This window comes from Ursus arctos, unplaced genomic scaffold (assembly GCF_023065955.2).
Source record: "Ursus arctos isolate Adak ecotype North America unplaced genomic scaffold, UrsArc2.0 scaffold_5, whole genome shotgun sequence".
Lineage (NCBI taxonomy): Eukaryota > Metazoa > Chordata > Mammalia > Carnivora > Ursidae > Ursus > Ursus arctos.
The window spans coordinates 64,581,295-64,594,386 of NW_026623067.1; the positions used below are offsets into that span (position 1 = coordinate 64,581,295).

The following is a 13,092-nucleotide window of genomic DNA, read 5'->3' on the forward strand; positions in this document are numbered from 1 at the left end:
TTTGCCTTAAGTATGGACCACATGCCTCTGAGGCCCCTGCTTGGTCTGCCTATGGGTAATTCAGCCCTGCAAATTGTCATTACTAGTCTGCCCAGTATCACTAATGATGGGGATTACATCCACTAGGAGTACTGAGATCCTAATGGCCAGTACACACGTACTAAACTTGGTAGTTGAATACAACTTTGCTCTCCTGAGCTCCTTTTGGTTCACGTTCTACCATCCCATCTTCTGCTTATTTTAAACATGTGCATTTGCTCTCTCCAAATCACTACCTTATCTGTTGGCTCCAATTTTCATCTTCTTATAACTTTAGTATCCAGCCCGTGTTCTTCTGCCTTTCTCTAGTGCCTACCATCATTCTTCGCCAACTTCAAAATATGATACAACCATCCTTTAAATCTTTGGAATTTATGGGTGCCTGGGTGGCTCAGTTGGTTAAGTGTCCAATTCTTGATCTCAGCTCAGGTCTTGATCTCAGGGTCACGAGTTCAAGCCCTATGTGAGTTCAAGCCCCGAGTTCAAATAAATCCTTGAAATTCACACTTCACTGCCTTCCTTCACTTACAGTATACTTCCCTCTCCTGCATTTGTTTAAGTATGACCACGTCCTAGAACTCTCTACACAGAGATCGAAACAACTCCCTTGCCCGACATCTTTCTTATTCCTCATGACACTCACAAATATTCTATATTCCAACCAGAATCTTCTTCCATCACAATTCCACCATGTTTATTAAGTCCATTATTTCTCTATTAGTTTCCTACTAAATTGCCTCTGCCCCTCTCCCATGCCCCTGTCAGCATTTTGTCTCTCTTCATTATCCTAAAGCCTACTTTTTTTTTTTTTTAAGATTTTATTTATTTATTTGAGGGAAAGAGAGACAGTGCGAGTGAGCATGAGCAGGGGTGAAGGGGGCAGAGGGAAAAGCAGACTCCCTGCTGAGCAGGGAGCCCAAGGACGTGGGGCTCGACCCCAGGACCTGGGATCATGATCTGAACTGAAGGCAGTCGCTTAACTGATTAACCGACTGAACCACCCAGGTGCTCTAAACCTACTTTGTTAATTTCCATCGCTTTGATCACCCCTTAGCCACCTTTTCTGTTTCACAGTAGAGATTTCCTTAAGGAGATACTTAAGAAGTATAAGACAAGGGTCAAGGGCCAAAGTAAAATCATGTTCTCTAATTTCAACCTAGTCTTCACTAATATCTGGAAGCATTTTGGCTCGGCCTTCATGGAAGCCCTGAAACATTCTAGTGGTGTGCCAGTAAACCCAATAAACTCGGGAAAGAAGAAGGTCCCAATTTGTAGCATTTGTCAATTTATGTGGTGTGAATATTCCCACATGGAAGATTTCAAGCTACCAATGACTTAACAATTAGCTCAAAAAATTCTTGAATAATTAACGACTGACTTTCCTGAGCTGGCTTTCATGGTGATTATAAAATCCTGAGTTAGTAGTCTGCCCTTTTTCATATGTTAAAGCTATTAATTTCTTGCTATACTTTCATCTTTCATCTCAATGCTATTTATAGATTAAAGTTTTCATCCATTCATCCAGGTAGAAAAAAGATAATCTTTCTGTTTGTTTCCAAAGCTAGTCCCTTCCAACCACCTCATTCTCCTGAGTCCTTGCTCCTTTTTTAGTTTTTAATTTCTCCTTCTTCATGATTCCTTTAAACACAGTTAAAATACTTAATATATATATTTTTTAACTCATCTAGTTCAATTTCTTTCCATGTGTCCTATCAAGCTCTTGGCTTATACTCGCTGTTTCTACTTCATATTCTTTGATGCCCTCATTAAAAGAAAAAGAACATTTGGGCTCCTATCCCTAGTAGCACTTCATTGAACCTTTACTGTTGAAAGTTACCAGTAGCATTTGACAGCCTAGTAACAATAGAGGTAGAAGAACTACGTGGGTACAGAAGACATTTGAGCTGGGTAGCTGACTTACAGAGAGAGAAAAGATCACCAGAAAGACAATGAGAAGGATCAGCGTTAAAGGGAGCGAGGGAGGGAAGAAGGAAGGAAGGAAGAAAGGAAGGGAGAAAGAAAGAAGGAAGAAAGGGACAAAGAAAGAAATATGAAAGTATATAGTTTATTAGAGAAATGGTATATAATCTTACACAGCTGGTACAGTGTGGTACTTATAGGAAATTGAAATAAATGATAAGCATATATGGTCAGACTGTGAATGAATTTATGCTGTAGGAAATAGGGAGTCACTGGTTTTAGAGAGACACGTTTAAATTTATATTTTAGTAAGATAACCCTAGAGGTATCATGGAATATGAATACAAGTTAGGAGTCTATTGAAAAGGGTCTAGGCAAGAGATTACAGTGTTCTAGGCAGTGTTGATTAAGATAAGTAAGAGTAAGAAAACTTGAAAGACTTTTCACACATGCACGTGGCAGGGCACGGTGACAAACTAGGTGTGATGGTGGACAAGGGAAGGGAGAAGTTAAGGCAATTCCTAGGTTTCCAACTTGGTGAGCAAGGGTATGACGGTGCTACTAATTTATATGTAGGGAATTCAGGAAAGGGGGCACATCTGGGGAGATATCCAACATGTTGAATTTGAAGGCACTAGTAGGCAGTGAGGTTTATCTGATCAACAGATATTTAGAAATATAAATCAAGAACTTATTAGAGATTAGGACTAGAGATAAAATTTCAATGGAATACACTTCCATTTTGTGATGGGCACAACAGCTGATCTAGTATCCTATTCGACTGAGTGGAAGACTTAACATTCCAAAACAAAGCCCCCTATCTACCCTCTAAACATCCTTCTTCTCATATTTCTAGCTGAGTTTGTGTTATTCCCATTCTCCTGGATTCAAAGAATTGAAATCACCTTCCACTTTTTCTTTCTCTTTATCTCCAAATCGAAGGTCACCAAGTGTTTTTGATTGTGTGTGTGAAATGCAGCCTCCATCATTCCTTTAATCACCACTCTACCTCAGGTTCTGATAACATTTTATAAAACCCATCACTATAATCTCCTACCTTCATTTCCCCATTACATCCATTTTATAGACTATCTTCCTAAAATATAGCTCGCTTCCACATAGATGACACAGTTCAGATTTCTCCATTCAAGAGCCCTGTACACATCATGGCCCTCTTTTCCTCTTTTCTGCTTTGTCACCCTCCGTGCCTTCCAAGACAACCTGTCCCCCTAGCCACTAACAGTCTAATAATTTTTCCTCAAACATTTCCTGCATTTCTCCTTTTATTTTTGTCCAAGCTTTTCTCCACCTCTAGTTTCCAAATTCTCCCAATGTAATTCATCTCCTCCTGCACTCCGCACAGAATATATCAGCATGAACTGAAAGATGAAAACACAGATGTAGAAGATAAGCAAGATCAGAGAGCTGAAAGATCAGAATCAGAGAATTAAAAGAATTTTTTATTTGTCAGATGAGAAAATTGAGGGCCGTATATACTGCCTGGTTAAGCTAGCTGGATAATTCAAGAGCTGTGACCAATATTTCAAGTATTCTCAAATATTCTGGCTCGTAATATCCATGGCAGTGGTGCCACAGCAAGGGGAAGGGCAGAGGAGTTAGAGATTTTGGTTTCTTTTTTAAAAATGTTTAGTAGCATTCTTCAACTGCGAACTTTAAAACTACCTTAGAAGCTACTGGTTTACTAGAAACCAGGGAGGGCAACATCAAGACACTATCTGTGCCAGTGTAAAGTTGAAAATACGCTATTATTTTTAGTGCTTTTTTTTTTTTTTAATAGCATATATATATGTACAGAGCAGAGCCTATCTGGAGTAAGATATTCGTATTTCCTTTGGGTTTAATCATTACAATAGATTGTTATTTTTTTCTTTAAGGGAGTTTCTTTTTTCTTTTTCCTGTCACGTTAGTGAGTTGAGGAATACAATGCTACACTGGACTTCCGTAGCTTTTGCCTGTCCCCTCTTCTGCTAACAATTCCTTGAATTTTCTTTGTTGAACCATACCTCTTACTTTTCCATGTGGTTTGGGTGGGGCTCGGGCCTGTGTGACCTGGGCCAGGCTGAAAGAGCACTGTAACCTCAGGTCACAATTCATGAATGAGCATGTGACCCCAGCTAAACAAATCTAGTTGAGTTAGTTATGCCCAGTTCCTATGTTTAAGTGATAAAGAGTTGTGCTGTTTTGTACTGAACTGAGAGCTCTGAAAATATACACTGGAATTCCACGCAGCCTTCTTGTCACGACAAGGAAAAAATGTAAGCAATAGAGACTGGGTCCTGATGACATTATCTGGGTCCTTGGAATCCAATGTGCCCCGAAGCAAACTTATATCTGGACTTTTCAGATACATAATCCAGGAATATTCTCTCAATATGAGCCTAGTCTGCTTGTATTTCTGTACCTTGTAATCAAAAATGTCCTCAGACAAAGATAATTAAGATATTTTCAGTAAAAGTGCTTGCTACGTAATGATGAGAACGTGCTATATAGGGAAACCCAAGTGCACGGTTCCTTTAAAAGACATAAAAAAGGAAAAATCATTGGTAGATTTGTAAATAAACTTCCAAATAAGAATCTGAGGCCAATATTGTAATGTTCAGGTCGAAGGAAGTTAAAAGTAAAAAATCATACTTGTATTCTGAATTAAAAATATGTATTTGTGGGGCGCCTGGGTGGCACAGCGGTTAAGCGTCTGCCTTCGGCTCAGGGCGTGATCCCGGCGTTCTGGGATCAAGCCCCACATCAGGCTCTTCCGCTATGAGCCTGCTTCCTCCTCTCCCACTCCCCCTGCTTGTGTTCCCTCTCTCCCTGGCTGTCTCTATCTCTGTTGAATAAATAAAATCTTAAAAAAAAAAAAATGTATTTGTCCTTAAAAATGTTTCTTCTGGGTGCCTCGTTAGCTCAGATGGTTAAGCGTCTGCCTTCAGCTCAGGTTATGATCCCAGGGTCCCGGGATTGAGCCCCACATGGGGTTCTCTGCTCAGTGGGAGACTGCTTCTCTTTCTCCCTCTGCCTGCTGTTCTCCCTGCTTGTGCTCTCTCTCTCTCTCAAATAAGTAAATAAAATCTTCTTTTAAAAAAAAGTTTCTTCTATGTTCCATGTAAAAGGGTGCCCCAAACAATTTTGATTAAAATACTTGTACATGAAAAAACTGTGGATTGATAAAGATGAAGCAAATAAACTAATAAATATATTGTACATAATGGTAGGAAAGACTTTTTTTTACTTTCAGAGAAGTGGAAAGCAGAAAGTCTAGAATAAACCCTGTGTTGGGTTGAAACTGAGGCACTGATGGGTACCCATGGTTTTAAAAGCTCTAGATGGGTACAGAAGGACATATGTGCATGAACATACATCTATATCCTAGCTACAGTGGTTGACAGTCTCTAGGAGCCATATCACTCTGACAGGTTCTAAACACCACTCTCCACTAAAAAGAACCATGGCTCCTTAAAGAAATGGCTGTTTCAGGGCTAGCACTGGGAAGACTGAAGATGAGCTTCAAATGCTGACAGAATAATGGAGACATGTCAAAACGGCAAATGATCCAGCTGGAAGGGGTTCTTACTGGCTAAACCTGGGATGATTTTAGCATCACACACCTATTGAATAAATTGAGTACACAAGTACATCTGATATACGTGAATAAGTGAACGGAGAAGAAAGAAAAGCTCTTTGTTATAGGAGAGAGTCAACGCTGCCCTATATACGGAGAAGGAAAGACAGAATTAGAAATCAGCCATTTGGTAACGAACTCAGCAAAAAAACAGTCTGGGCAAGAGTTGTCAATGGATACGAAACGTAGCAGATGAAAGTATAAGGAAGAAGAGGATATTTGCTGTAGTTTCGAAGTATGTCTCCTCAAGTTAATAATTACAAAAGGAAAAACAGCAATTTTACAGAAAAGTGACAAGCACCACCCTTAACTAAGGGATCAAAGTTAACACTACAAGCAACCACCATCACAGGCTTCCTGAAATGTTGCGCTGAGAAAATCACAGCCTCGCTTCTGTGGCATTCTTACCAAATATGTATTACCTGAGTCTAATCATGAGGAAACATCAGACGAATTATGGCACATTCTACAAAATAACTGATTTGCATTCAACAAAACTGCAAGGTGAAGAAAGACAAAGATAAACTGAGGAACTATCCTAGATAGTTCCAAAAGACATGATTCATAAATGTAACGAGCGAACTGGGAATTTCTTTTGTTACCAGGGACTTTGCTGGGACAATTGTCGAAATCTGAGTGGGATCTGCAGATTAGAAAATAGCATTGCATCAACGTTTATTTTCTAATTTTGATCTTTACTGTAGTTATGAAAGATAATGTGTTTGCTTTTAGGAAACCCACACTGATGTATTTGGGGATAAAGGGTTATCATGTCAGCAACTTAAATACAGTTCAAATGGTTCAGGAAAAATATGTATATGCAGAGAGAAGAAATTATAAAGCAAATAGAGTATAACTTTAACACTTGGGAATCTGGGTGAAGAGTGCAACTCTTCTATGAATCTGGAGTTATTTTGATATGAACATTTAAAAGAAAAAAAAAACAGTATACAAAACATATTTGGAAACAGCAAAAACAAAACAACCAACCACTTTAGTATGTGGGCCTGAAGCGCCAGAGACTTGCTATATTGATACAAGATAAAAAGTGTTTGTAATTAAAAACATGGACAAGAAGTCTTAGGAACTTGGAAATCAAAACAGTACAGATGAGTTGTCACTAGAATATAATCAATGGTATTTAGGGGGGAAAATCCCCCTTAATACTTTTTTGCTTTGTTTCATGTAACCATGGGTTGTTTTTTTGCCAGGAAGTCATCAGTTTTTTAAGATTTTTTTTCTTGTTATTAAAATCAATCATTTTTCAGAGGACTGCTTTGCCTTTCTGAACTCAGGATGATGACCCCCTTTCTCTTCTGGAGAGAAAGCTGTAGGTCTTCCCCACCTTTTTTCCTTATTCACATTTCTTTGAGTGAGAGGGAGATGTATCCACATGGGATAGCTATTAACACAAGGGACTGTTTCCAACTCTCTCACTTGGCCGTATGTGTGCTGGTCAAATGCCCATTCGCAATGACCCCTGGATGATAGGTTCATACGCACACCTCCTACCTTAATTCCTAGTGTTTCTCAGGGTCTAAAATAATGCAGAGCTGCTGACTTGCTACAGTACATTCTCCTATCCACAGTGCTTGACTCCCTGAAATTCTGAAGAGGTGGAGTACATAAAAACTAAAAATCATCAGAATGCAGAACTCGCTCCTCACTTTTGCCTCTCTCCAGTACTCTTACTTGGATAATACCCCTGCTTGGTACAATGCACCATTCTCACTATCAAATCCTGCTCAACTTCCTAAGTAGCTTTTGGGGGACAGAGTCTCCAGCTGAGTGTGTAAAAGGAGGTACTGCTGGAGGGGCAGTGGCAGGTGTGAGTCGCACTTGGCCGCCTGCAGGCAGCAGAGGGAGAGCTGGGCGAGCTGACAGTGAGGAAGAAGAGTCTTCTTGCTTCCAGGTGGGAAGGCTTGCATAGTTAAACGCACTATTGATTGTACTTTTTAATCCAGTTTCAGCAGATGTGCAGATGATAGAAAGTCTTTCCGGATTCTGGCAATAGGAAAACTGTCACAGTTTTCAGTGTTAAAAAAATTGTTTTTGCTCTATCTTTGTGGGTATTTTATTTTACTTAAAGATTTTATTTATTTATTCATGAGAGACAGAGAGAGAGAGAGAGAGGCAGAGGGAGAAGCAGCTCCCCACGGAGCAGCAAGCCCGAAGCAGGACTCGATCCCAGAACCCTGGGATCATCTCCTGAGCTGAAGTCAGATGCGTAACCGACTGAGCCACCCAGGAGCCCCTTTATGGGTATTTTACTAGAAAGTTGGAAGAACTGTGTCTTGAGCTGCTAGCCAGATGCTATTTTAAAGTGAAATCCTGAATGAATTTGAAAGGCATATAGCAAGAAGCAAATAGAAATGTGAACTCTTCAAAAGCATATAAGCAAACTAAAAGAATTTTAGAAAATAAAGATACATTATAACAATCTGGCGTAACAGTATTTTAGGAAGATTTGTGGAGATTAAAGAGTATACCGAAGACCCAAATGAAAGCAAGATTATCACTTCTGTCCGCCCTAAATGCTATTTCAATTAGCTACTGAAACCAAAGAGATAGGAAGATAAATATTTTTTTCCCTAAAAATACGACAGTTGCTTACTTAATTGAGAAGAAAGTGGTCCTGCCTTAGAATAGCAATGAATTTAGGATGATTCGTCCTACACCACACATACTTCACCTTAAATTTTCTTGAAGTTTAAATTAACCTTGAACATTGAATCAGTTTCATGTTTATTTAGCATTAAGGCCACTGCCAGTCAATGAAGTTACCTCTGTGCATATTAGCAAAAGGCATCCCTGCTGGGCAGACACTCATAGACTTTACAAGTGGAGCACAAGCTGTATTTTAGTACCGTACTGACTCCCTTGAGTAAGAAACCTTTGTGCAGTGCACACACCGCACAGAGTTACACAGCAGACCTCTCTCACATACTAAGGAAACTCAAGGTTTCAAAGTCAAGAAGGGAAAACATCACCAGGATCATTTAATTAAAATCATATTAATTTTAAGACTGAAAGCTTAGTTTTCAACTCATGCATATATTTATGTGATATTATTAAGAGAGAAAAATATTTGTGAGTCAAACTGCTATCACAAAACATGTAAGGAAAATTCACAGCACGTCAGATACATAGATGTGTAAGAATGCCAATTTGGCCAAAAGGCACAGGACAAATGTGTATTTGCTTCCTGGGATAGTAAGAGAGCAAACCTAGGTGTAACAGTACAATAAATACAATCAAATAACTCAGAGATTAAGGTTATCTGGCAAATTAGTGATTATTATAGTCATTTTAGAAGATCAAATCATTTTATGATAAATATATATTACAAGAAATATAGGCTATTGTAGTATCCTTAAATCACATTTTCTGTTTTATTTTTGGAGGTCTGTTAATATATGTAGAATGCATGTTTACATTAGACTGTGAAGTGAAAAAATTACATAATTTCATAAATTATACATATTTTAAAAAATACATATGCAAAATATATTTTTTGAATGATTACTTTTTCTAAAAAGTTAATATAACCAATTGCAGGACTGTCAAAAGGAACAGATTTTTGTTGTTAAATGCTACAAAGAGCAAAGAAAATTTAAAAATACATATACTCACTGAATTGGCATTTGTTGGGTTTGGCCAAGGTCTACCACCGCCTGGACCCCTACAAGATAACATGATAAATGAAATTTTAACTTATGCTTTGACTGTTTTACAATAAGCAATAACAAATCATAAAGTATAACATTTACAATTCGGTTACCATGCAGTTTTAGTTCAACACTGAAATTACTCTCTGTATTTTCATAGGTTTTTTTAGTTCTTTTTTTTCTAAAAATTTATTTATTTATTTTAGAGAGAGAGAGAGAGCACACAAGACTGGGGGAGGGGCAGAGGGCAAGGGAGAAAGAATCTCAAGCAGACTCCATGCTCAGTGCAGAGCCAGACGCTGGGCTCGATGTCAGGACCCTGAGATCATGACCTGAGCTGAAACCAAGAGTAGTATGCTTAACTCGCTAAGCCATCCAGGTACCCCAGCTTTTTTATTTCTTAAATAAAAAAAATTTATTATTCCACAAAATAGTTTTCTTCCCAAATCAAACTACCTTGGGTAGGTCCAGTTTTATTTTAAGTTCAATTATGGTAATAAACACTAAAAGCAATAATCACCTATAAAAGTACATCTATCTATCTATCTATCTATCTATCTATCTAAATCATTATGAACACATACTTGTGCAGCAAAAAGCACCAATTATAAAATAAACATAAACTTTAATCCTATGACAAATATAAGTGCCAGCTGTATCTCATTCCAAGTTAAAATGAAATTATTTTAAAAATACCAATATATATAAAACGATTGCTCTTATTAAACTGTAAGTAAATAAATGTACAGAAAAGGTGACTAAATTGGACTCATTTTTAAAAAACCACATAGAATATCACAGATTATATATTACTTTGTATATTATTTTATATCAATCTATCTTTCAGTGCTACTAACAACTTAGTCACTTTTTAAAAAGGGAATCACATTTTTGTTTTCATAATTACAGTTCAAGACAGTGGCCAGAGTAAATCTAGGGAAAAACAGAAAGTAATCTATGCCAACGTATGTCGGTATATTACTTCATTTTAGGGGGGTGGATAGTGTTTTGTATCCTATAGCTTAAAAGGACATGAATCTTTTAAAACAAAATTAATGTCTAATTAAGTGAAAAATGTCTCTTGTTCTCATGCTTTAGTATTAAGTATACCTGAATAAATACTGCTTGATAAAAAGTAGACTGCTGTCAGCAGGTCCTCTGTAATTAGGGTCACTCAAAATTCCCCTTTCCCTCTAATTGCAGTAGAAAGACAGAGGAAATTTTTAATTAAAAAAAAAAAAAAGTCCCCTGATTCTTATTTTAGGGACCTTAAACCTGAAATTCAATTTGTTAGATAGAAGCCATCCAAGTTAGCTATGTTACTTGGACTATTTAGAACTGGTTTTCATTTTGCTTTGGAATTCCCCAAGGATATAAACAATAGGGAAGTGCATGAAAATTCCGTCCGTGGGCTCTATTGGGCTGTCCAAATACAATTTTCCCCAATTGTGCTTGAGGAATAAAGGAGAAAATAAGATGCCACAGAGGAGTTGGTCAAAGCACTGCACACGGAGAAGGTTAGGGGCGCTTGTACTGTCTCTGGAAAGTGGTGCCTCTTTAAGATGGTGATGATGATGATTTTACAATTAACTACTGGAACACTTTGGAAAGATGATCTTACCTATAGGATTCAACGTCCTAATGAACAGAAAGTGAGCTAAAACACAAGGTATGTATTGATCAAGTAAAACATCTGATTTGTTTGATGTTAATCAACATGATTTGTTTGATGTTAAATAAAATATAATAAAGAAATTGGGAAATATGTATCTTAAAACAGCATAAAAATATACTATATCCAAATCATGGCAAAAATTTGTATACAATGATGTTATGTCGATAATGACCTCATAATTTTGATACATTATGTTTAAAACAGAACTATATAAGATTAAATATAATAAAATATTTTACTTTTCACTTTAAAATTATTTAACGTTAGATTCACATGCTAAATTAAATGTTAAATAACTAAACATTTTACTTAAATAATAGCATTAAATAATGTTATATTTATTATCAGTAACAATACCTTTTATGCATTTCCATTATTTGATAAATAATAATCTAGTCTCAGCACACTATGTATTCGTATTACACTGCATTTAATATGATAGTGATTTAATACAGTTTAACAGGATTTAATATGATGATTCACATGGATAAGCTAAATTTCCCCCAATAATACCGTTATGTTCAAAAACATTTTAAGTTTCACAAATAGTGCTAAGTAAAATGGGGTTATATTAGTGAGTAGTTCTTTAAGAACAACTACTTAAGTTCCGGGGCACCTGGGTGGCTCAGTTGGTAGGGCGTCTGACGCTTGATTTCAGCTCAAGTCATGATCTCAGGGTCGTGGGATCAAGCTTCATTAGGCTCCATGCTTGGCAGGGAGTCTGCTTGAGATTCTCTCCCTCTCCCCCCTCCCCTGTTCTCTCCCTCTCTCAAATAAATAAATCTTAAAAAAAAAAAAAAAAAAGAAAGGAACAACTACTTAAGTTCAGTAATTCCCACTCCTTTTGAGGCCCATCGTTATTATCAAGAAAGTAACTTACAAACTATAATGAAGGCATTATTTTGAATGGAAATTTTTATGTAGGTATAATCTGAAGTAGAATCAGGTTAGCCTCATTTAAAAAGAAAGCAAAAAATGGAATTGAAAAGAAGTAGGTATTTTTTTGTAAGGGTATGCAGATCTGATGAAATCAAAGCAACTATGATTACTGTAGAGAAAAATCCTCTTTTCTTCTAAAATACAGTCATTTTATTTCAAAATAATAACTACCCAAATTTTATCATTCTTTAGGATAACAAGAAGGTCTAGATTCTTTGAAATCCTCTGTCCCCTTCGTTTCTATAAAATACCAATGTATACAAAGTTGAATTAGACATGCTGTAATGCTGAATCCTAAATTCTTAGGAAATTCATAAAAATACAGTTAATTTATTGTTTTTATTTTTTTTAAAGATTTATTTATTTGAGAGAGAGAAAGCAGGGGGAGAAGCAGAAAGATAGGGAGAGAGAATCTTCAAGCGGACTCCACACTGAGCATGGGGCCTGATACGGAACTTGATCTCATGACCCTGAGAGATCATGACCTGAGCTAAAATCAAGAGTGGGATGCCTAACTGACTGAGCCATCCAGGCACCCCTAAAAATTGTAGCTAATCTAGAAATACAGTTTCTTTTAAAAAATTACCTGCAATGCATTTGAAAACATTTACATTCTGGCTATAGTTTGTAAATTCTACTTTACTGAAATTGATATTAAGCTTTTATTTGTAAAAATAGTAGTTAGAGAAACATTAAAAGTATACTCTTATTTTAATTTTAGATGACACTATTATAATTTATCCTGAGTTTAGAGAATGGAAATGTAAAAATTATATCAGAATAATCATTTTCTTTGGAGGCAACCAATATTTTTTAATAACATTATCAAAATTTTGTTCAAATAGTTTCCCAGTTAGAATACAGTATTTAATTACTTTAGTGAGCACGATTGGATATTATATTTCATTGTCATTATACTTTCACGGCAAACAAGAAAAAGTGACAAGCTAAAGAAAACTCATCCAGAAATGATTCTCTGGCAGGTCCCACCTGACCCTAGCACACAAATATCTTAGACTGTTAAAAACATATCTTAAAGTAACACTATTCCAATGCCTTTTCCTTTAATTTTTAAGTCACCCAACATGTAAAAAAGTGACATGAAGAAAGCCACAAATGCTAGTTAGAAATACTTATTTGGAAAAAAAAAAAAAAAAGAAATACTTATTTGCTATAACACAGTAAGGTTTAGTATCTTTGCTTTAAAGATACTA

General features: G+C 36.6%; 1 protein-coding gene across 14 annotated transcripts in view; it reads right to left on the reverse strand.

Annotated features, from left to right (window-relative positions):
- SSBP2 (single stranded DNA binding protein 2) overlaps window positions 1–13,092 on the reverse strand; it is a 279,795-nt gene that overhangs the window by 26,143 nt on the left and 240,560 nt on the right. For all 14 annotated transcript variants that reach the window (XM_026498689.4, XM_057307371.1, XM_057307379.1 and 11 more), the window contains one exon: window positions 9,230–9,278. In XM_026498689.4, coding sequence (XP_026354474.1) covers window positions 9,230–9,278 — 49 coding nt within the window. The remainder of the gene's footprint in view (window positions 1–9,229; window positions 9,279–13,092) is intronic.